Genomic DNA, 23399 nt, shown 5'->3' on the forward strand with positions numbered 1-23399 from the left:
AGGAGAGTCAGCTCTCTGCTTCAACCCTCTGTCCACAGGGACAGGAAATGGAGCTCTGGCTTTGAACTTGGGTAAATTTGCTGACATTCCAGTTGTTTGTGGAGTGCTGGGCACACAGCCCCTCTAATTGGAGCCTTGTCCTGTGTGGACCATTCATGTGATAACAGGGGTCTAGGCTACTTCATGAGTTACCAGAAAACTGGGAGAATTTGGAGGGGGCAATGTCTACATTTTCTGATTACCTGGTATTTAAAATGCAGCTCCTCTCCAACCCCACTGCTTGTTGCAATGTGTAAAGCTCTGGTATGAGTGCCTAGATTTAGTCCTAGCCCTATCAGTGATTTACAGTGTGATCTTAGGAGATTCACTTAAGCTCTTTGTGTCTCACCTTCCTCATATATAAAATGGACAATTAAAACAGACAATCTCCAGGAGCCCTACAAGGCTATGAGCCATTAAAATGACTGACTCTGACATTCTTCCTTAGTAAACAAAGTCCAGTAAGCATCACCCCACCTTGTCTTGATGATTAACAATATGACAAGGCCTAGAGTCGTTCTGCCTGCGGATCAGAGCTTAGAATGGAATCTTGGAAATCTTCTATTCTGCTTTCCAATGGAAAATGAGACAGAGGATGAAGTCAAAGAGGATCACCCGCATGTAGGACTAGAACCCAGATGCCTCACTCCTGACTCCATGCTCTTTCCTTTTCCACCGCATTAGCCTATACATACATACTATGGGATGAGACTGGACATTTTTAAATAAATCCTCAGTCTGGCCTTCAAAATTACTTATGTATTTCTGATAGAAAGGAAGAGGTTCCCAGTGAATGATAAATCCAGAAGATGGGTCTGGAGTGCATCAGGGTTTTAGCGTCATTCACAATGTCCCAAGGAATGAGCTGTCACACCATTGCTTTCTGGACTTTAGTAGCCAGCTGGCATTCCTTGAGTCCTCCAAGGAAAAGGGAGACATAATTTAATTTTATTTTATTTTTAACAAAGAAGTCAGTTAGTGGCAGAAGAGATTCCTTGGACTGTATCTAAATGTTAGTCAACAGAGAGAGGAAAAGACCCTTTCCTTAGAGCTTTTCAAGGTGAACAAGTACAGCTGCTTGGATCGGGCTTCTCTCATCAGAACAGAAATGCACTCGACGGCCTTCAAGACCTTTTCAAACTCAGGGATTCTACAATCCCAGAGGAAGCCAGAAAATGGGGTAATAGTTAGTCAACAAATTCATTAAATATTCAGCTTAAGAAATGTTCTTCTATTTGGCAGCCACATGTTATCCTTGGGCAACAACTGTCAAGACCAGAAATATAGAGGCACTCAATGTTTATCATCATTGGGTCCATTTTCCTCCTGTATCAGGTGAGGAGATGAAGTCTTGGGGAGAGGAAGGGACTTGCAGAGTAAGTAGTCAGGCAAATTTTTACTTTTTCCTTAGCCTTTCTATAAAATGGGACCACACATAGAGGAGGGGCTGCAGGCCTGCCCTAATTTAGCCAGGCCATCTTCTCTCAAAGCCAAGACTCACCAGTACATGGATTCTCAAAGACCCAGGGCCTGAACTGTTGCCTGAGATTATCAGGAGGACAAGTTAATTGAATGTCTGTGATCTGGACAAACAGGTCATGGATCTTGAGTCCCTCCCAGAACTATTGTGGGAGACAAATTCTTTTAACAGATTGTCCTCCAGGCATCAGGAAGATCCTTGAACAATCATGTTTTTTTGTGCTGCATGCACATGTGTCCAAGACCTGTGGGTGGTTTAGGGGAAAGTGCTAGCGACAGTATCCATGTCAATGTTAACTATATTTCATATTTGGTGTCTCATAGTTTTCAAACAAACTCTGTTTTCCTTTACTCAGATATTTATTTTGGGCTAGCAACAAGGTGAAAATTGCATTTCTCAGATGCACTGTTATTTTGGCATTATAACATTGTTCTCAGAAAGCTTTCATGTGCCACGAGGAATTAGTAATAAAAAAAAAAAAGTGGCAAAGAATGTTTTGAATTGTGGTGACCCGTTAGGGCTAGAATATTAATTGACAACCACAAAGAAGAAAGTCTTGGATACTATCTTTTAACTATTAGTTAGTATCACGCGCTTCATCAACGTTTGCTCCTAGTCATCACCATTATGTCAAGGTATTAATGGTAAACTGAAGTTTTTGATACATCATATCGCATTTAAATAAAAATAATTTCATGCTTCCTTCAAAAGAAAAATGAAGCCTACTCAGTCTTGGGATCAATTGTCCAGTAGAATCCAGAGACTTTTCATTCCATCTTGTATCCTAGACAGCTATGAATTTTTCTAGATGTTAATAATAAATATGGGAATTTTATCTTAAAAGACAAAAACTTTAGAGGCCCAGTTTCCCCACTACATCTATAAAGGCTGTTGCATACACAAAGCTGTTTTAAAGTTGTCACATGTTGTTTGCTAAAGTTATTGTAATTTTATTGCCTGCTTTGCCTCTTTTTGTACAGAAGTTTTGGGTGTGAAATGAAAATTAAAGTTTGGTACATATATTTAAAAAAAAAAAAAAAAAAAGAAAGTAGAGGTATTGGTATATTCTCATGATTTCTAATATATATATGTGTAAATGGATTTATACGTGTACATATACATGCAGTATATACATGCATACATGCATGTGTATGTATATACATATCCATGTATGCATACGTACATATATGCATATATTCCTGAGCTCCGTCTGCTGAAAGAGCCTAGAAGCAAAGGCACCAGGTAGCAATGAGCATCGCTGGTAGCCACATCTTGGTTTCCCCAAAGAAAGAACAAAAGCTCCTCAGGGAAACAACTGATGCCAGGGCTGGGAGAGGGAAGAACAAGATGAGCCTACACTATCTTGTCATGCTAGAAATAAGGAAACGGTTAAAAAAAAAATAAGGGAGGCACGTCACGAGGACCAGGAATCACCATAAAGAGGCTCCCACTGGCCAAATCTGGAAAAACATAAACACCAAAATAATTAAGGATGGCAATAAGTTACAAATCTGTGAATCCATATTGATAATAAACAAATAAAGGGAAAAAAACAGTAAGGGAGGGCTCGTTTTCAGAATCATGGCAAGTGTCAACCGGCAAATGTGGAAGGAGTGCTGAAGTTAGAAAATCATCATTTTGCAACTATCACAAAAAAGATAAGTTCAGGTAAAATCACCAAAGAATGCCAAATATAGGGGCAAAATTTTAACAAGGTATAGGATATTTGCATGGCATTAAAGCGTCTCTCTACAGATTTCTTAGTAGAGAGCGGGAAACTATTAGTAGCGAGGGGGAAACTAAAAAACGGAGAAACTGACAAGGTGATCAAACCTGCCATCACAAATGAGGGGCACAGAGATGTCAAATATCTCTGGATGTGATATTCTGAGAAGGACAAAGCATCACTTATACAGTATTCTGGCCAGGAATGCACAACCTGAATGTAATTATAAGGACACAATAGTCAAAGCCAAAATGAGAAACATTCTATTTGGGGAAAAAAAAGCAAAACAAAGACTGTATTCTTTTAAAATGCCAGTGTCATAAAAGACAAAGAAAGGCTGAGAAATTGTTCCAGATAGAAAGAGATTGAAAAACTATTACAACTATATGCAATACGTGATCCAAAACTGAATCATGTACTGAAGGGAAAAAAAAAGTCCATAAAGGCCATTATTGGGTCCACTGCTGAAACTAGAATAGAAATGACAGATTAAAATACTGTAACAAAGTTGAATTTCCTGAAATTGATAAGTGCACTGTGGCAATAAAAGAGAATATCTTTTTTTTAGGAAATACACGATGAAGTATTTAAGGGTAAAGAGTCAAGATTATACAACTTGTTCTTAGATGGTTTAAAAAATGTGTGTATAAAGATGAACACACACATAAACACACATACTTTCATACACAGAGAGACAGAGAGAAACTCATACAGCAAATGGAGCAAAACACTAATAATCTGTAATGTAATGATACATGTGTCCTTTATGACAGAGTTCCAACTTTCCCCATGAGTTCCAAGTTATTTCTACATAAAGTTTTTTTAAACAAATGCAAAATTAAGACTTTTTCAGACTAATAAAAGCAGAGAAAATTTGTCTAAACAGCACATCTGCACTACAAGAAATATTAAATAAAGTTTTTCAGGCCAAAAGAAAAGGCCATCAGATGGAAACCTGGATCTAGACAAAGAAATGAAGAATACTAGAAATGGTAAATGAGTAGGCACGTAGAGACTTTCTTTTTCATTTTTTATTTTCTTTAAAAGAAAACTGATAGTTCAAAGCAAAAATGGTAACAAGGTATTATGGGGTTTCTAACATATATACAAGAAAAATCTATGACAACAATAAAAGAAAGGATGAAAGTCGTAAGGTCCTTACATTACACATATAATATAATACTACTTGAAGACAGAATGTGGTAAGTTTAAGATGCATATGGGAAACTCTAAAGAAATTAAACAGAGGTATAAGTCAACAGTGGAGATAAAATGGAAAACTAAAAAATACTCAATCCAAAAGAAAGCAAGAAAACAAAGAAAAAACAAAGCATGGACAGAATAGAAAACAAATAGCAAGACAGTAGATTTAACCCCAAGCAGTAACAAAATGAAAATGGTTTAAACTCTACAGTTTAATAGTATATCTTACCAAATTAAATTTTAAAAACAAATCCAAACCATATACTGCTTACAAAAAACAGTTCATAATGATGCAATACGTTTAAAGAAAAAGAGTGAAATAAGATAAATTAGAGTGGTATATTCATATCAGATAAAGTAGATTTGAGATAAGGAATAGTACCAGAGACAAAGACAAATATTTCATTATGATAAATAGGTTAACTCCTCAAGAAGACATAACAATACGAAATGAGCATACACCTAATTACTGAGATTCAAAACGTAAGAAAAACTAAAAATATTGAAAGGAAAAATGGAAAATCTATGTGGTTGGAGATTTCAATAATCCTCTCAGTAACTGATACAATCAGTCAATATAGTATCAGTAAGGATGTAGCAGACCTGAATATGCTATCAAGCAACTTTACATAACTTTTATAGATCATTAAACAAAAAAGTAAAATGTTCAAGTGTTTATGGAACATTCACCAAGGAAGACCTACTGCTGAGTTATAACACAAGTTCTCAGTAAATGTAAAAAGTCTGAAATCATACAGAATTGGTTCAATTGAATCAAATTAGAAACAAATATTAAAAAGATACCTGGGAAATATCTAAATATTTGGAAATTGAAACACTTCTGAACAACCCATGGGTCAAATAAGAAATTACAACAAAAATTAGAAAATATTTTAAGTAAAAGAAAAAGAAAATACAACATATCAAAATCTTTGGATGTAGGTAAAACAGTGCTTTTGGATGTAGGTAAAACAGTGCTTAGAGGAAAAGTTGTAGTTTTAAATGCTTACATTAAAAGCAACGTCCTCAACCTCAAAAAAGGCATCTATGAAAACCTATACCTATCATACTTAATGGTGAAAGACTGACTATTTTACCTATAAACTGGAAGTAAAGAAAGGATGTTTGTTTATACTTCCAGACAACATTGAGTGCATGGGTCTACCCACTGCAATAAGGCAAGAAAAAGAAATAAAAGGCATATAGATTGAGGAAAAAAAAAACTGGCATGATTATGTACATAAAAAATCCTACAGAATCTATAGAAAAGCAAGTAGAAATAATAAGTGAGTTTCAAAAGTTAACAAGGTAAATAAACAAAAGTCAATATACCAAAATGATTCTTTAAAATAGTAATGGGGGCCGGCCCTGTGGCTTAGCGGTTAAGTGCGTGCTCTCTGATGCTGGCGGCCCGGGTTCGGATCCCGGGCGCACACCGACGCACCGCTTCTCCGGCCACGCTGAGGCCGTGTCCCACATACGGCAACTAGGAAGCTGTGCAACTATGACATACAACTATCTACTGGGGCTTTGGGGCGAAAATAAATAAATAAATCTTTAAAAAAAAAAATAATAAAATAAAATAAAATAGTAATGAACAGGGCCGGCTCCGTGGCTTAGCGGTTAAGGGCGTGCGCTCTGATGCTGGCGGCCCGGGTTCGGATCCCGGGCGCGCCCCAAGGCACCACTTCTCCGTCCAACGCGAGGCCGAGTCCCACGTACAGCAACTAGAAGGATGTGAACCTACGACATACAACTGTCTACTGGGGCTTTGGGGGGAAAAAAATGAATAAATAAAAAAAAATCTTTAAAATAGTAATGAACAATGAGAAACTGAAAGAAAAAACACCATTTACAATAGCATGAAAAAAACATGAAATACTTAGGGATACACTTAACAAAATATGTGGAAGACATGTACACAGAAAACTAGAAAGTACTGTTGAGAGAAATTAATGAAGACCTAAATAAATATAGAACATCATTGGTATTAGAAGACTCAATATCATTAAGATATCAATTCTAAGTTGATCTATAAATTCAATGCAATCTCAATCAAAATCCACAGAAGACTTTTTTGTAGATACTAACAAACTGAGTCTCACATTTATTTGGTTATGCAAAGGACCTAGAATAGCCAAAACAATTTTGAAAAAGAACAAAGTTGAAGGACTTACACTACCTGACTTCAAGACTTAGAATAAAGCTACAGTAATCAAGGTATGGCATTGGTAAAAGAACAGACATACAGACCAATGGAACAAAATAGACTCTAGATATATTCACATACCTATATGGTCAGTGGATTTTTGACAAAGGGGGCAAGGTAATTCAATGGAGAAAGAATAATCTTTTTAACAAATGGTACTGAAAAAAAACAGATATCCAATATTTTTAAAAATGAGCCTTAACCTTCACCTCACACCATATAGAAAAATTAACTGGAAATGGATCACAGACTTAAATGCAAAAGCTAAAATTATAAAACTTCTAGAAGAAAACACAGCAGAAAATCTTTGTGATCTTAGAATAAGCAAATATTTCTTGGTAGAACACACAACGTATGAACCATAAGAAAAAAATGGTAAATTGGATGTAAAAGTGAAAAACTTCTGCTCTTCAAAAGACACTATTAAGAAAATTACAAGGCAAGCCACAGTTTAGGATAAAATATTCACAATACATACATTTGACAAACAACTGGTATCCATAATCTATAAATAACTCCTACAATCAATAAAAGCGTGTTAATGGACAAAATATTTCAACAGACCCTTTATCAAAGAAAATATGCAAAGAGCAAATAGGCATACGAAAAGATGCTCAACAACATTAGTCTCAGGAAAATGAAAATTAAAACCATCATGAGGTACCACTACACACCCACCAGAATGGCTAACATTAACAAGACTGAAAATACTAAGTGTTGACAAGGATGCAGAAAAGGTGGATCTCATATAACGTAAAATAGTGCAGCCTTTTGAAAAACAGTTTGGTGGTTTCTTGTATTTCTAAGCACACACTTATCACATGACCTAGCAATTCTACGCCTGGGTATTTAGCCAAGAGAAATGAAAACATATGGCTACACATAAAGATCTGTAAGTCCATGTTCACAGCAGCTTTATCCATAATAGCCGAAAACTGGAGACAAGCCAGTTGTCTATTAATAGGTGAATGATACACAAATTGTAGTATAGCCATAAAGTGGAACACTGCTTAGCAATAACAATGAATGAACTACTGGTAAATGCAACAATCTAGATAAATCTCAAAAGCATTGTGCAAGTGAAAGAAGCCAGATACAAAAGACTACATGCTGTACCATTTGTATAACTTCATTTACCTGGCATTTTAGAAGAGGCAAAACTATAGGACATAAAAGAGATCAGTATTTCCCAGGGCCTTAGGGTAAGGAGGAAGGAATTTAATGCCACGGGGCAGAAGAACTTTTGAGGGTGAAGAAAATGTTCTCTAATTTGAATGAAATGATGGCTAAATGACTACATATACATTTGTCAAAACTCATCTAACTGTACATTTTAAAAGCATATCTTAAGTAAATTATATCTCAATTTAAAAATGCACACATAGGGCCAGCCCCAGTGGCCTAGTGATTAAGTTCAGCACTTCGGCGGCTCACATTCGGATTCCAGGCACAGACCTACACCATGATGTGATGGCAGCCCACATACAAAAAGAGGAAGACTGGCAGCGGATGTTAGCTCAGAGCGAATCACCCTCAGCCAAAAAAAAAAAAAAAAAAAAAGCACACATAAAAAGTGAAGATAACAAGTCACTGGATACAAACACAATATATAAAAATCAGTTGTATTTTTATATACCAGCAATAAATAAATAAAAATTGACATTTTAGAATAGGACACCACTTACGACTGCATCAAAAACATCAAATACCTATGAATAAGTCTGTAAAAAAGACCTTCATACTGAAGACTATAAAACATCACTGACAGAAATGAAAAACAATTAAAAGGATAAAACAAATTCATGGACTGGAAGACTCAAATACTGTACAGGTATCAACTTTCTCCAAATTGATCTATAGATTCAACGTAATCTCAATCAAAATCCAAGCAGATTTTTGTTTCTTCAGGGAAATTTACTAGCTTATTCTAAAATTTATATGGAAATGCAAAGGGTCTACAAACACCAAGGCAATCTCGATAAACAACAAAGCTGGAAAAACTACACTACCAGACAGCAAGATCTATCATAAATTACTCATAAAGTAATTAAGACAGTACACTACTGGCACAAAGATAAATAAATGACCCAATGGAAGAAAACAATGTCCAGACCCACACATATACAGTTAGCTGATTCTCAACCAAGACATACTGACATCAGTGGGAAAAGAATGATTTTTTTTTTATTATAATTTTTATTTATTTATTTTTTCCCCCCAAAGCCCCAGTAGATAGTTGTATGTCATAGTTGCACATCCTTCTAGTTGCTGTATGTGGGACACGGCCTCAGCATGGCCGGAGAAGCAGTGCGTTGGTGCGCGCCCGCGATCCAAACCCGGGCCGCCAGCAGTGAAGCGCGCGCACTTAACCACTAAGCCACGGGGCCGGCCCAAGAATGATTTTTCAATGCATGGTGCTGTACCAACTGGCTATACATATGGAAAAAACAAAAAAAATCTGCCCTACCTCCCAACATATGCTAAAATCAATTTCAGATAAATTGTAGGTTGAAACGTAAAAGAAAAAACAATAAAGCTTTAAAAAAAAAAAATAAGAGAAGATTCTCATGATCTTGTGGTAGGTAAAAGCACTAACCAAAAGGAAAAATGCAACAAACTGGATTATATAAAAATTAAGAACTTCTACTTCTCAAATGAAACCATCAAGAAGGTGAAATGAAAGAAGAGAGTAAATATGCATACATTCAGCAAGATTTGTATCAAGAAAATATCATGTACTCCCACAAATAAAAAAGAAGAAAATAGATCCACAGTATAGAAAAATTGGGAATATGACTTAAATGGGTATTTCACCAAAGATGATATCCAGATGGCCAATAAGCATATAAAAATGTGCTAAACATTATAAGTCATTAGGAAAATGCAAATTAAAACCATAATGAGATACTACCATGGACCCACTAGAATGGCCAAAATGGAAAATACTGATGTTGTCAAGGACGTGGAAAAACTGAAATACTCATGCCCTCCTGATGACAGTGTACATTGGTACTGAGTTGTTGGCTTTATCCCTGAAGGCTGAACATCTGCAAAAATATAACAACATAATTTCACTCCTAGGTATAAATATCCAAAAATATGTATTCCTATGTGCACGTGACATGCAAAAAATTATTCATAGCAGCATTATTCTTAAGAGCCAAAGAGTGGAAAAATCTAAGTGTCCATCAACCACTGAATAGAAAAATAGTGTGATATGTTTATACAGTGGAATACTCTATAGCAACTAAAATGAAAAAATCACAACTGTACACCAAAACATGGACAAATCTTATAAACATAACATTATACATATGAAGCTAGACTCAAAAGAATACATGTTATTTATTATTCCATTTATATACAGAACAAATACAGGCAAAATGAATACATGGTGTTAAAAATCAAGATCATGGTCATCTGTGAGAATGAAGGTGGTAGTGATGACCATGATCTTGATTTCTAACACCATGTATGCATGGGATGCTGGCAGTGATCTGAATAGTGGTTACAAAGGCATTTTCCCTTTGCTGAAATTTATTTTGTGATAAGTTACCAAATAATACACTTATCATTTGTGTACTTTTCTGTCTGCATATTACATTTTAATTTTTAACAAATTAGGCAACTCTATATATGTTAATACTTGAAAGAACTCCAAAATATGTGTGGTTAAATGAAAAGGACAAACCATTAAATAGCATATATACAATACTAACATTTTTATAAAACAATAATGATCAAGGATATATATTTGTGTATAATAATCATAGGGTAACATCTATCGAATGCAACTACTTGCTTAGGTACCTGCTAGGCACTTTACATGCATTTTCTGATTTACTGCTCTCAAAAACACTATGAAGTAGGTAGTATCATAACCCTTAGTTTATGGATGAGAAAACTGAATTACAGAGATAAGAAGTAACTTTCCCAAAGTCACCCAGTCATGAAGCTACAAAACTGGGATTATGACCCAAGCTCTGGAGAAGAACTCTTCATCCCACACTATCTCTGGAAATATACATAAGAAACTGGCCACAGTGGCTGCCTCTAAGAAGGGAATGAGGACAGAGACCAGCTGAGAGAAAGGCTGGCTTATCATCGTATAGTCTAGGTACCTTCTGAAGGAACATATTCGCATGTCTTACCTATTACCAAAAATAATACTTACTAAAATTTTTTTCTATGGTTTATAATTCCTGACTTACACAAAGTTGCTTTATCCAGAGGACAAGCATAACTCACTGTTTTTATTACTTTACCTGATTTAGGATGCAAAGCATCACACTGGGCATTGTACATGTGTACAAATTCTTGGTGTCTTTTAATGAGTTGTTGTTTATTTCCTTGAATAGATAATCCATGCTGTTTTAGCTTTTTCTTTAAATCACGATCTGAGAGCAAGTTATATACAGTTTTGGGCAATGGCTTCCTTTTGTGAATAGAACTGAAAAAGGGAAAAAAAGAGATCACTGAGGATTATTGTGAATTATCAAATGCTTTTCATATAAGACAGTAAATTACCTTCTGATTCAATATCAGGGTGACCGGGAGAATAGAACCATTAAGATAAAAAAGTGGAAGGATCAAATTTGCAAATAAAGTTGACAGTGTTCAACATGTTGCAGCTGAGGTGCTGGTGCAACAATCAGGTAGAAGGGTCTAGGTGGTAGACAAAAGTGAGAAATTTAGGACTCAGTTCTTTAAAGAAGTCAGGCCTAAAGATACAGACTTGGGACTCACATAAAAGGCTTGTGGACTAAGTGCTAAGAGAACTTCATTTAGAAACACACGTAGACTTAATCAATTCTCCACCTCTTTAAAGCATGCTTTCCCTAAAATTTGCCCACGGTTTTCATGCAAAATCTCTAAAAAACTAGTTATCTTAGATGATAAGAGTACAAATGCTATTGAGGGTTAGGCTATGGATTTGAGAATATTATCACATATAGCTTCTTTAGAAAAAGTTCTGATCCACAGGCAAAATCGCCTCCTCAAATCAAGGCAATCATTTTGCAAAAGCACTAGATGAAATAAAAGGAGACCTACTGGAATGGTCAGCTTTATCCAACTCATTACCATCAATGAAAAAAGAGTTCAGAAAGTTGACAGATAACATCGTATTCTGGCATTATCTTCAAAGAACACAATTGAAAACAACGGCAAAAAATACAATAGGATTTTTTTATTTTATTTTATATTTTTTGGTGAGGAATATTAGCCCTGAGCTAACATCCGATACCAATCCTCCTCCTTTTGCCGAGGAAGACTGGCCCTGGGCTAACATCCACGCCCATCTTCCTCTACTTCATATGGAGCGCCACCACAGCACGGCTTGACAAGCGGTGCATCTGTGCGCGCGCGGGATCTGAACCCGCGACCCCCCGGCCACGGAAGCGGAGGGCATGCACTTAACTGCCACACCACCGGGCCAGCCCCTACAATAGGATTTTGTTCTCTTCAACTTTAATTAATTATATTAACAAATATGTAAGGCATTACAAGCAGTGTTTTAGCAAAATCACCACCTGGCTCTTCATCTATTTACATAATTAATACACTGATAAGCACTAAGTTACAATTTTAAATCTAACAAGGCCCTATTAAATGACTTTCCTCTACTCCCTCCAAAAAAACAGTTAATAAACATTATTTCTTAAAATGGAATAGAATTCAAGATACCTAAGGGTATCAATGACTTGAGACAATTTTATAAACAGGAACCCCTTAGTGAGTTTCAATCTATTTAATCTGATTATAACCTGGTTACCTGAGTACATTGCCTGGCTCAACACTACGGCCATTAGGTGCTTAATATATATGCATTCAAGATAGTCATTACAATTGCAATCATTTTTAAATGAGAATATCAAAGGTTTAGGTAAAGATCAATAGGAACTTGCAAGTAATAGATTTATCCAAAAACACAAGATTTTAATGAAGCTTATAGATACAGAGAACAGACCGGTGGTTGCCAGAGGCTGAGGGTGAGATATGGGTGAAATGGGTGAAATGAGTCAAAAGGTACAAACTTCCAGTTATAAAGTAAACAAGTCATGCGGATGTAATATACATCATGGTAACTATAGTTAATAATACAGTCATGTACTGTATAACAACGTTTCAGTCAATTTGGACTGCATATACAACGGTGGTCCCATAAGATTAGTACCATATAGCCAAGGTGTATAACAGACTACACCATCTAGGTTTGTGTAAGTCCTGTAAAGGAGGAAGCAATTTTCCTCTATCCTTCTAGGTTCTTCTGGCCAGTTGAAGAATTAAATGGAATGAGACAGATTAACAGGAGAAGAACAAACAAAAGTTTAATAACATATACACATGGGAGAAACTCAAGAAAACTGAGTAACTCGCCAAAATGGCCAAAGTCCTCACCTTAAATACCATCCTTAGCTAAAGACAAAAGAAGATGCTGGGGGTGGGGAGAGTCAGAGCCTTCAAAGGGAAAGAAGGCAACTTACAGATATTCACAGACAGGAGCAAGTGTTTGGAAAACAAGTGTTTTTTAGGCCTCCCAAAAATAGAAGAACACAGAGAGGAGCTCAACAAATATGCTTTTCTAGGTTCCTCCCTATTCACCACCTAGTTCATGTTATGCTAAGGTGATAGCTCGCTTCCTGAGACAGGTTTTTTAATCTGAATTCTCTTAGGCAAAAGGGGGAGGTAAAAAGAAAAACTCTGAGTCCTTTGTTCCTTAAAAATAATCAGTCTAAAATAATCCTCACATTAGAGACACACTTTGGTGTGGCAAATTTTGTTCCCCTTCCATATACCCTGATGCATGATGTCTGCACAACAACAAAATTGCCTAATGACACATTTCAAGTGACACATGACTGTACTGTATTGCATATTTGAAAGCTGCTAAGAGAACAGATCTTCAGTTGTCATCACAAGAAAAAAGAATTCTGTAAGTATGTATGGTGATGGATGTTAACTAGACTTATTGTGGTGATCATTTTACAATATAGACAAATATCGAATCATTATGTTGTACACCTAAAACTAATATAATGTTATACGTCAATTATACCTTATAAAATAATAAAAAAAGATTTTACAAAGGAGTTGGATACAACTAGTTCACACAAGGCCATGCTACCCAAACTTAGTGCATCTCAGAACCACCTGGAAAGCTTATTTAAAATGCAGATTCTCAGGCACTTCTGCACACAACCCACCAATTCTGATTCTGTTCTGAAGTGGAGACCTAAAATCTTAATATAGATTCCACAGGGTAAATCTGAGGCAAATGGTCCACAGACCATACTGAGAGAAATAGTACCGTCAAATATAGACTGAAAACAACCAAACATTTCTCTATTAACCAACAGTACCATTCCCTGGCTAAATTATTTCTTTTATGCTCTATCAATAAAGTCTAAAAGCCAGAGTTAACTATAGAAAGACTTGCAAACCCTCAACAGATTATATTTTTCTAAAAATTGCTTTTCTTATAATGACAGCTCATTGAACTCTACAAGATTGATATGATTATGGCTAAATAAAATCACAGTAGGTAGCAAGAGCTGAAACATTTTATAGGAGTTTATACAAGCACATTGTGAGGGAAAATTCATTATGTCAGTATCTAAAACATTTATTTTATCAAGGATAGACGACTGAACTTATGACTATAAAATTCTAATGGAAAACTGTACTGTGCACTGGCATTTACAATGAAAAGCACCAGCAAAAATCAACAATTTCTCTCAAGAATTTTAAAATATGAAGCCTGATAAATGTCTCCCAAAACAAGAAAATGAAACTGATTTTTCTTCCATTATTTACTGAAACTGAGTAATGCATCTCAGGGTCCTCAGATTCTGAGGACAACAAAAGGAAAAGTATTCTTTGAATCAACTGATATGAATCTAGAGGAGTGAAAGGCTGTTATCCACATTGAGGATGTGGCCTGTCACGGTGCTGTGGGGAAAATTTTTTAAATGTCAGAGATTCTGGGGCCAGCCCGGTGGTGCAGCAGTTAAGTGCATGCGCTCCGCTTCAGCAGCCCGGGGTTCACAGGTTCGGATCCCAGGCACACACGATGCACTGTTTGTCCAGCCATGCTGTGGCGGCGTCCCATATAAAGTAGAGGAAGATGGGCACAGATGTTAGCCCAGGGCCAATCTTCCTCAGCAAAAAGAGGAGGATTGGCATCAGATGTTAGCTCAGGGCTGGTCTTACTCACCAAAAAAAAAAAAAAATTTCAAAGATGCTTAGATCAGAGCCCAGGACCAGGATGTAACTAAAGAGAAATGTGGCTCAATGTTTCCCTAAGTGTATCTTCATAAACACTATAGTTTTGCAAGATGTGAGTTATGAGAGAAAAAAGGTTTCAGGGTCTAAGAAATTACTGGATTAGGGCCGGCCCCGTGGCTTAGCGGTTGGGTGCGCGCGCTCCGCTGCTGGCGGCCCGGGTTCGGATCCCCGGCGCGTGCCGACGCACCGCTTCTCCGGCCATGCTGGGGCTGCGTCCCACATGCAGCGGCTGGAAGGCTGTGCAACTATGACATGCAGCTATCTACTGGGGCTTTGGGGGAAATAAATAAATAAATAAATAAAAATTAAAAAAAAAAAAAAGAAATTACTGGATTAAACAAAATCCAACAATTATCTTTGATGCAGGACTTCTCAGAGCCTTCAATACACTAACTTGTGTAATGAATCTTTCCCTAAGAGGGAAATACAGTATGCAGTGCAGTGCAGTGCAGTTGCACTCCAGAGCAAGTGGCAGGACTATAGTATTCCATGGAGCAGGATTTGGAACCACTATTGGAACTTGAACTTGATGATACATGGATGAGTATGTCTTTGGATAAACTGACAGAGCTAAATGTGTCAGAAGAAACAGGACGGATGCCTCTAGAAAAAGAGAAGTCCAAGCAAGATTATCAGTGTTGATTCCTCACACTTCAAGGAGAAAATGCTCAGCTTCTATACTCCCAACTCATTCATTTCTAAAGAGAAATGCAGGTCTCAGATTTTCACGGCTTACGGGAAATAATCCTCGGGACGATCCAGTTTCATTTATTCCAAATTCTAACTGACTAAACGACCGAAAAATGTAAATTTTATTCTTGTCAACAATCTTACCCACTAGGAGGGGGGAATGTGTACACAAGACTGCACAGGGATCTGTTGCAGGGATCCGTGGAGGTGTCTCGGGGCCCAGAAGCCACCGTGGATAACAGGCAGGGACAAAGGGGGAGGTCAGGTGGAGCAGCACAGCCCCCAGGCCTCCATCTCCACTTTAATGGAGCAGGGCAATCTTATCTATTTTACGTGTGATGGCTCATTGTAATATTTCATTTGAAAAAAAAGGTTCTGCTAGGGGAAGAAAGGTAACGATCAAGTTACAAACACTATGATAAGAACTGTCAATTGATGTCCCCCACTGTAAATTAATAAAGCATCATTACACTTTCTATGTCAGCTTTTGTAAGTTATGACAGCATGAGTTTGTCCCTCAGAACCTGCCTTCACTCCAGATTTACCCATAAAAATTAAGTGACACCATTTTACCTTTAATTACAAAATATAATATAATGGCCCTGCCTTATTAACATGGTTTTTGGAAAATATTCTTCTAAGTCCTTCAAAACAGACCAAACAGAGGGGAGTTCAAGACAGCAGCAAAGGAAGATCCTAAACTCATCTCCTCCCAAAGACACAAGAAATCTACAACTACGTTTAGACTAATTCCCTCTGAAACAGACCTGAAAATTTGGTGAACAGAGCCCCCACAACAAATGATAAAAGGACAGCATCGAAACAGGTAAAAGGGGCAGACTCACGGGCTCACCAAAAAAAACCCACACCCCAGCTGCAGCAATCCACAATCAGGAGAGATCTCAAAGGTACTAAACGTTTCCTTGAGGAGTGAGGGATTCAAACTCCACATCAGGCACCTCAACCCTTAGATCTGGCACAGGAGAGAGGAGCCCCCAAAACACTGGGCGTTGAAAATCAACAGGGAAGGGCCGGCCCCACGGCTTAACGGTTAAGCGCGCGCGCTCCGCTACTGGTGGCCCGGGTTTGGATCCCGGGCGCGCACCGACACACCACTTCTCCAGCCATGCTGAGGCCACGTCCCACGTACAGCAACTAGAAGGATGTGCAACTATGACATACAACTATCTACTGGGGCTTTGGGGGAATAAAGGAGGAGGACTGGCAATAGATGTTAGCTCAGAGCTGGCCTTCCTCAGCAAAGAGAGGAGGATTGGCATAGATGGTAGCTCAGGGCTGACGTTCCTCACCAAAAAAAAAAAAAATCATATGATCATCTCAATAGATACAGAAAAAGCAATTAACAAAACTCAACATACATTTATGATAAAAAAACATTTCAACAAAGTGGGTATAGAGGGAACATACATCAACATAATAAAGACCATATATGACAAATCCACAGCTAATATACTCAACAGTGAAAAGCTGAAAGCCTTTCATTTAAGATCAGGAGGAAGACAAGGATGGCCACTTTCACCATTTTTATTTATTGGAAGTCCTAGCCACAGCAATTAGGCAAGAAAAAGAAATAAAAGGCATCCAAACTGGAAAACAAGAAGTAAAATTCACTATCTGCAGATGACGTGGCACTATACAGAAAACCTTAAGACTCCAACAAAATATCACTAGAACTAGTAAAAGAATTCAGTAAAGTTGCAGGACACAAAAGTAATATGCAGAAATCTGTTGCATTTCTACACACTAACAACAAAATATCAGAAAGAGAAATTAAGAGAACAATCCCATTTACAATTGCACCTAGGGATAAATTTAACCAAGGAGGTAAAACACCTATACTCTGAAAACTATAAGATGCTGAAGAAAGAAACTGAAGATGACACAAATAAATGGAAAGACATACTGTGCTCATGGATTGGAAGAAGTAATATTGGTAAAATGTCCATACTACCCAAAGCAATCTACAGGTTTAATGAAATTCCTATCAAAATGCCAATGGCCTTTTTCATAGAACTAGAACAAATTATTCCTAAAATTTAAATGAAACCACAAGAGACCCTGAAAGCAATCTTGAGAAAGAAGAAGGCTGGAGTTATCATGCTCTCTGATTTCAAACTATACTACAAAGCTGTAGTAATCAAAACAGTATGGTACTGGCAAAAACAGACACACAGATCAATGGAGTGGAATAGAGAGCCCAGAAATAAATCCACACATATACAGTCAATTAATCTTCAACAAAGAGGGCAAGAATATACAAGGGGAAAAAAGGTAGTCTCTTCAATAAATGGCACTTGGAAAACTGGACAGCTATATGCAAAAGAACGAAGCTGGACCACTATCATACACCATACACAAAAATAAACTCAAAATGGATTAAAGACATGAATGATTAAAGACTTGAAACCATAAAACTCCTAGAAAAAATAACAGGCAGTAAGCTCTTTGACACTGCTATTTGCAACATTTTTTTTTCAGGTATGTCTCCTCAGGTACGGGCAACAAAAGCAAAAATAAACAAACAGGACTATATTAAACTAAAAAGCTTTTGTACAGCAAAGGAAACCATCAACAAAACACAAAGGCAATTGACTGAATGAGAGAACATATTTGCAAATCATATACCCGATAAGGGGTTAATATCCAAAACTTATAAAGAACTCATATAACTTACTATCAAAAAAACAAACAATCCAATGAAAAAATGGGCAGAGGAGCTCAACAGATATTTTTCCAAAGAAGACATACAGGTGGCCAACAGGCACATTAAAAGGTACTCAACACCACTAATCACCAGCGAAATGCAAATCAAAACCACAATGAGATATCACACCTCACATCTGCCAGAATGGCTATCATCAAAAAGACAAAAAATAACAAGTGTTGGTGAGGATGTGGAAAAAAGGAAACCCTCTTGCATTGTTGGTGGAAATGTAAAGTGGTGTAGCCACCATGGGAAACAGTACAGAGGTTCCTCAAAAAATTAAAAATACAACTGCCATATGATCCAGCCATTCTACTTCTGGGTATTTACCTGAAGAAAACGAAAACACTAATTGGAAAAGACATATGCACTCCTATGATCATTGCAGCATTATTTACAATAGCCAAGATATGGAAGCAACTTAAGTGCCCATCAACAGATGAATGGATAAAGAAGTTGTGGGTGTGTGTGTGTGTGTGTGTGTGTGTGTGTGTGTGTGTGTGTTTGTGTGTGTGTAACGGAAAATTACTCAACCATAAAAAAGAATTAAATCTTGCCATGTGTGACAACATGGATGGACCCAGAGGGTATTATGCTAAGTGAAATAAGTCAGTCAGAGAAAGACAAATACTGTATGATTTCACTTACATGTGGAATCTAAAAAACAAAACAAATCAACAAACAAAACAAAGCAGAGTCATAGAAACAGAGAACAAACTGTTGGTTGCCAGAGGGGAGAGGGGTGGTAGGTTGGGTGAAATAGGTAAAGGGAATTAAAAGGTATAAACTTCCAGTTATAAAATAAATAAGCCATGGGAATGTAATATACAGTACAGGGAATATAGTCGACAATATTCCACAACTTGATAGGAAGACTGACAGAAACTAGACTTACTGTCATGATCATTTCTTAATGTTTCTAAATATCAAATCATTATGTTGTACAACTGAAACTAACATAATCCTGTATTTCAATAGTACTTCAGTTAAAAACAAAAAAAAGACCAAACATAAGAGCCAATCATTCTATTGATCCCCACCTCCTGGATACCATTAATTTCTTCAGTTTCCCTTCTCTCCTTTTCCAAGTCTCTCTAAATGATGACCTATTCTCTGCCCTTCTCTCCTGTTTCAGAAAAGGGTTCTTTCTGCATGTCAAGGATAACTTCATTACTGGACTCTCGATCTCTTGTGCTCCCAACCTTGTTCCATGTATCACCTGCTCTCTCCCTAGAGAGAGTGAAAGGAAAGAGACTAAAGGCTTAAACAATTTCTATTTTAAAAGATAAAATCTTCCTTGATCTTGTGCTTACTCGTTCCCCAAACTACCTTCTCATCTCTTCTTCCCTTCAGCACCAGACTCATCTACTTTGCAGCTTCTGCTTCCTTTTTATCTTCATTAACCACTGATTACTTAAGACCTTGCAATTTAACTTTGACTCAAATTTCATTCCTAACCAACTTACACGTACAATAATAGTGGCCTAGTGTAATAAATTACTGTGACTTTGATGTATAAGGGAGGCAGAATACCTTAAGTTTGGGTGCAAATACTGAGACAACTTATTAGTTATGTCACCTGGGTGGTTGCAGGTGGGGGGTGGAGGACTTTATATTTCATACACACCCTTTTGTACCTTTTTACATCATATGTATATAACCGCCTATTCGGAAAAAAATTTATTTTGAAAAAGTTTGACTTAAAATTTTAAAACTTCTGAGCATCCTAAGAACCAAAGAAAGATTTTATATCTTCTATATTCAGAGTCTAACCTTGCTTTCTTTGGCTAAGGGGCTTTATGGTAGTTCTAAAATTCTAAGACAAGAAAATAAGAAAAGAACAGAATTCTAAGTCACTAATTTCTTGTTAAATTAAATTGTATTAGCATATAATAGAGTTAATTATATTTGGCAAAGTGGAGTTGAGGAAAGAAGAGGAGAAGGAATGGAAGAGTTGGCTAATAATAAAGCACAGAGGCACCTGGCTAAAGCTCACTGGTTATGCTTAACTTTCTTACCTTCTGAGGCTTTCCTTTTTCTCTTCACGTGATAAACAGCTGTCTAAGTGCGTATTGATGTGATTTTCTGGAATACTAACGCCACAAACAGGACAATCCACTGTATTTTTTTAAAAAAGAAAGAGAGACTTTATTACTTGTAGAAAGTGCAAAAATAATGTAACCTAGCATCTTTCAGCAATTAAGATAAAAACAGAATTCCCACCTTAATATGCACTTAGAATAGCACTTAGAAAAGCAGAAGAGAAAAAGAATGACATCTCAGGGCAACAGAAGTGGGACAGACTGGTTACCAGGTAATGGCTAAATTGTGAGAAGTCACACAATTAGAATCCTCCAGCTAAAGGAAGAGATTGTTAAAAAGTTCGGAAATCCATTTTTTAGAAAATTCTTTGGTTAATTCTTTTCTACCAAGGAGTGACCGAACTATAAAACTAATCTTACGTTCCCTCCAGTCTTAGGAGGGAAAATTGCTTCATTTTTTCAGCAATCAGACTGAATTCATATTCTATGAGACAAAAAAGAGAACAAACATATCTTGAAGCACTGTCTACATTAATCTCTGAGATTGTTATAAGGTGAAATCTGGTTTGCCCTTTCTCATTCCTTCCCCCTCAAAAATTCTGCCTATTTATTCTTGTCATGTGGGATGAGAAGATTTCCATTAACTAAGAAAATACACATGTGAAAATAATTTCCTACCTTTAGTAACTTGTTTGAAAGTCGATGTAGAGGGTGTCGCAGGAACATGAGCATCCAAGGAGCCTAGAGCTCTCTTCTCTATAGAAGGCGTCTCTCTGGTCTTTGCAGAAGTGCCCACCTCTTTTCGAGGGCTAAATTTTTTTTCACTCTCTTTTATCAACAACTCTGATGCAGAACCACTAGCTTCTCTGGTCAAGAAATTCTCTGTTAACTTGCTTCCTTGCTTTAAAGAATGTCTGAAGGCTACAGGAGTGTCTACTTTGGCAGCAAGGTTCTTTGAAGAGGAGGAAGCAGGAGATATGGGTGGTGACTCTAAGGCAAACCGCAACAGATGATTCCTGAAGCACAAAAACACAATAGATAATTAAGATATCAAGTTTTAATGTATAATAAGTTAACTGACATGAGCTGTTTTCCCAATTAACACTTGTTTCCATGAAATATAGAACTTACTCCATAATGACAATCAAATCAGTGTTTCTTCTAGAATAAAATACAAAGCAATAAATCTGACTTAAAAAGCAGTTAATCTCAGACAAGGATGCCCACTGTCACCACTCCTATTTAACATAGTACTGGAAGTACTAGCCAGAGCAATCAGGCAAGAGAAAGAAATAAAAGGGATCCAAATTGGAAAGGAAGAAGTGAAACTGTCACTATTTGCAGATGACATGATTTTATATATAGAAAACCCTAAAGAATCCACCAGAAAACTTTTAGAAGTAATAAATGAATATGGTAAAGTTGCAGGATACAAAATCAACATACAAAAATCAGTTGCATTTCTATACACTAACAACGAAGTAGCAGAAAGAGAAATTAAGAATACAATCCCATTTACAATTGCAACAAAAAGAATAAAATACCTAGGAATAAACTTAACCAAAGAGGTGAAAGATCTGTACACCGAAAACTATAAAACATTGCTGAAAGAAATTGAAGAAGACACAAAGAAATGGAAAGATATTCCGTGCTCTTGGATTGGAAGAATTAACATAGTTAAGATGTCCATACTTCCTAAAGCAATCTAAAGAGTCAATGCAATCCCTATCAAAGTTCCAACAACATTTTTCACAGAAATAGAACAAGGAATCCGAAAATTTATATGGAACAACAAAAGACCCCAAATAGCTAAAGGAATCCTGAGAAAAAAGAACAAAGCTGGAGGTATCACACTCCCTGATTTCAAAATATACTACAAAGCTATAGTAACCAAAACAGCATGGTACTGGCACAAAAACAGACACACAGATCAATGGAATAGAATCAAAACCCCAGAAATAAACCCACACACATCTATGGACAGCTAATCTTTGACAAAGGAGCCAAGAACATACAATGGAGAAAAGATAGTCTCTTCAACAAATGGTGTTGGGAATACTGGATAGCCACGTGCAAAAAAATGAAAGTAGATCCTTACCTTACACCATACACAAAAATTAACTCCAAATGGATTAAAGACTTGAATGTAAGACCTGAAACTTCTAGAAGAAAACATAGGCAGTACGCTCTTCAACATCGGTCTTAGCAACATATTTTCAAGCACCATGTCTGACGGGGCAAGAGAAACAATAGAAAAAATAAACAAACGGGACTACATCAAACTAAAAAGCTTCTGCACAGCAAAGGAAACCATCAACAAAACAAAAAGACAACCTAACAATTGGGAGAAAATATTTGCAAACCATACATCTGATAAGGGCTTAATCTCCAAAATACATAAAGAACTCATGCATCTCAACAACAAAAAAACTAACAACACAATTAAAAAATGGGCAAAAGACCTGAACAGACATTTCTCCAAAGAAGATATACAGATGGCCAAGAGGCACATGAAAATATGTTCAAAATCATTAACTATCAGGGAAATGCAAATCAAAACTACAATGAGATATCACCTCACGCCGGTCAGAATGGCTATAATTAACAAGACAGGAAACAACATGTGTTGGAGAGGATGCAGAGAGAAGGGAACTCTCCTACACTGCCTGTGGGAGTGCAAACTGGTGCAGCCACTATGGAAAACAGTACGGAGATTCCTCAAAAAATCAAGGATAGAACTACCATATGATCCAGCTATTCCACTGCTGAGTATTTATCCAAAGAACTTGAAAACACAAGTGCATAAAGATACACGCACCTCTGTGTTCATTGCAGCGTTATTCACAATAGCCAAGACTTGGAAGCAACCTAAGTGCCCATCAAGGGACAAATGGATAAAGAAGATGTGGTATATATACACAATGGAATACTACTCAGCCATAAGAAACGATGAAATCCAGCCATTTGTGACAACATGGATGGACACTGAGGGTATTATG

General features: G+C 36.9%; 1 protein-coding gene across 3 annotated transcripts in view; it reads right to left on the reverse strand.

The window, feature by feature from the left end:
• The window catches only part of RAD18 (RAD18 E3 ubiquitin protein ligase), a 257812-nt gene that overhangs the window by 66776 nt on the left and 167637 nt on the right, over window positions 1-23399 (reverse strand). For 2 of the 3 annotated variants that reach the window (XM_004442198.3, XM_087431392.1), the window contains 3 exons: window positions 21079-21416; window positions 20377-20476; window positions 10923-11107 (listed from right to left, as the gene is read on the reverse strand). In XM_004442198.3, the coding sequence (XP_004442255.2) occupies window positions 10923-11107; window positions 20377-20476; window positions 21079-21416 (623 nt within the window). The remainder of the gene's footprint in view (window positions 1-10922; window positions 11108-20376; window positions 20477-21078; window positions 21417-23399) is intronic. The other variant, XM_087431391.1, reaches the window with a different exon arrangement.

The sequence above is a fragment of the Ceratotherium simum genome, chromosome 5 (genome assembly GCF_057802395.1).
Source record: "Ceratotherium simum simum isolate JZ-2026a chromosome 5, ASM5780239v1, whole genome shotgun sequence".
NCBI classification, from domain to species: domain Eukaryota; kingdom Metazoa; phylum Chordata; class Mammalia; order Perissodactyla; family Rhinocerotidae; genus Ceratotherium; species Ceratotherium simum.